This window comes from Arachis ipaensis, chromosome B02 (genome assembly GCF_000816755.2).
Source record: "Arachis ipaensis cultivar K30076 chromosome B02, Araip1.1, whole genome shotgun sequence".
In the NCBI taxonomy this organism is placed as follows: Eukaryota; Viridiplantae; Streptophyta; class Magnoliopsida; order Fabales; family Fabaceae; genus Arachis; species Arachis ipaensis.
The window spans coordinates 107,697,606-107,699,752 of NC_029786.2; the positions used below are offsets into that span (position 1 = coordinate 107,697,606).

Genomic DNA, 2,147 nt, shown 5'->3' on the forward strand with positions numbered 1-2,147 from the left:
AATTTGACACGAATTATTAACATATTAAAAAAACAATAACATTCGATTTCAATACATAAATAAAATCGACCATCTAACCATCACTAATACAAATGATTTTTTTTAGATTTTGGAGCAGTGATAATTGATTGATAAAGTTCTAAGTTTATACAAAAAAAAAAATTAAAAAAAAGTGTTACAAGATGGTTTTGGTTATGTATATTTTTCTAATAATATGCGAATATAAAAAAAAATATGACTTAACTAAAAATTTTGTTAATGTTTATAATATTCATATCAAATTTAAGATATGTCTAAAATAAAATGTTTAAAATATTAAAAACTAAATTTGAATTTAGTTTAAATATTAAAAATTAAAATAATAGTTTATTCTTTATATAAATAATTGATTTAATAATTAATTTTTTTATATCTAATATTCAGTTATCTTTTATTAAGTTAATTAACACTGTACGTATAGCTGTAACAAAAATAAAAACCAGCAACACTATATAATTAGTCAAAGCCTTTCTCATACTTTGTGTCACAATCTCTGACAAGGACACATGCCTATCCTTAATTAATTACCATGGTACGTAGTTTTTATTAATTTTCACAATTTTTACGGGGTAATTAAGCTAGTCAAAGTGTAATTCAATATATATTATTCTATTTACACCGTTATATAAAAATGACATTTTTACTCTACTATTGTCTCTAACATCTAAGTTATTACCAAAAGCAATGAATAGATTGGAAGTATATCAAATGTTAAGATACATACTTTATTGAATCACACAGTCATACATGCGGACAAAATATATCTGTGAGATTAGAAGCAACCCACTAATGATGCATGATAATTAAGTTTAATTTATTTATATTTAAAATTATTTTTATAAAATTATTATTGAATTATTTTTAAATTTTAAAAAAAATTAACCATAAAAAATATATTTAATACAATTTAAAAAGTTTTAGTATAAATTACAATAAAATAAAATTTATAAATATTTTTAAAATTTTTAATAAGGAGGTTATTATATAGTAGTAGTTAGTTGGCTCGTTAATTTAGTCATCTCTATTCTATTTCTCAACCTTAGATTTGAATCACGGAACTCTTGTGTTCTCTCTCTTGTTATTTGTACCCAAAATAAGAGCTTTCATTCTCTCCCATTTCAACATCAATGGCTCAGAAGAAGAACAAGCACTTCTTACACGAGCTTCTAAGCGAAGATCAAGAGCCATTCCTCCTCAACAATTACATCTCAGACAAGCAAAACCAGCTCACAATTCATTTTTCTAAGCAAAAACCAGGAACCCTAAAAACCTCAACTTTATTCCCAATTCATCACCTCTGCAAGAACGCTCTCTGCTTCAATTACTCTTCCACAGCACCACCAACAACCACACCTGATATCACCAAATCCCCGCTATTCAGAATCTCGCAACGGAGTAGTACTAAGAGTCCGTGCAGTGCACGTGCTTCTTCCCCCAACGCAATGTTCCTTCATGTTCCTGCAAGAACAGCTTCCATTCTTCTAGAAGCTGCGCTTCGGATTCAGAAGCACTCCAATTCCAGAAACACCAATGGATTTGGCTTCTTCGGTTCCTTCTTTAGGAGATTCACGCACAGGGGAAGAAGGAACAAGAGGCAAATTCAGAGTAATGATAACAATGTGAAGAGGAAGAAGAAGGTGAAGGATATCTTGAAATTCGAGCTAGATTTGGGAAGAAGAACAACAACAAAGGAAGAAGAAGAGAACAAGAAGAAGGAGAATGTTATGGTGGACGCTAGTGGTGTGGGGTTCAGGTGTTCCTGCAGTGAAGAAGGGGTGTGTTCTTCGAGTAGTGTTCATGATGATGATGATAATGACTTATTCTGTGAAAGCCCTTTCCGTTTTGTTCTTCAACGGAGTCCTTCCGCCACCTCCTCCTCCGGCCGCCGTACGCCGGAGTTCTCCTCGCCGGCATCGTCTCCAAATCGCCACAGAACAGAGGTTCGTCGTTTTCATACATTCTGCCAAAATATCATTTAACTCTTAAAATCTTTTATCAAACAATTTTATGAATTAAAATTTTGTTATGATTTTATATTTTAGTTATTTAATTTATTTTTTAATAAAAAATTTCAATTTTTACAAAAAAAAAAAAAATAGTTAAAAAGT

General features: G+C 30.2%; 1 protein-coding gene across 1 annotated transcript in view; it reads left to right on the forward strand.

Annotated features, from left to right (window-relative positions):
* LOC107626407 overlaps positions 1,054–2,147 on the forward strand; it is a 4,410-nt gene continuing 3,316 nt past the window's right edge. The window contains exon 1 of the mRNA XM_016329282.2: positions 1,054–1,979. Within this exon, the coding sequence (XP_016184768.1) occupies positions 1,167–1,979 (813 nt within the window). The 5' untranslated portion in view covers positions 1,054–1,166. The remainder of the gene's footprint in view (positions 1,980–2,147) is intronic.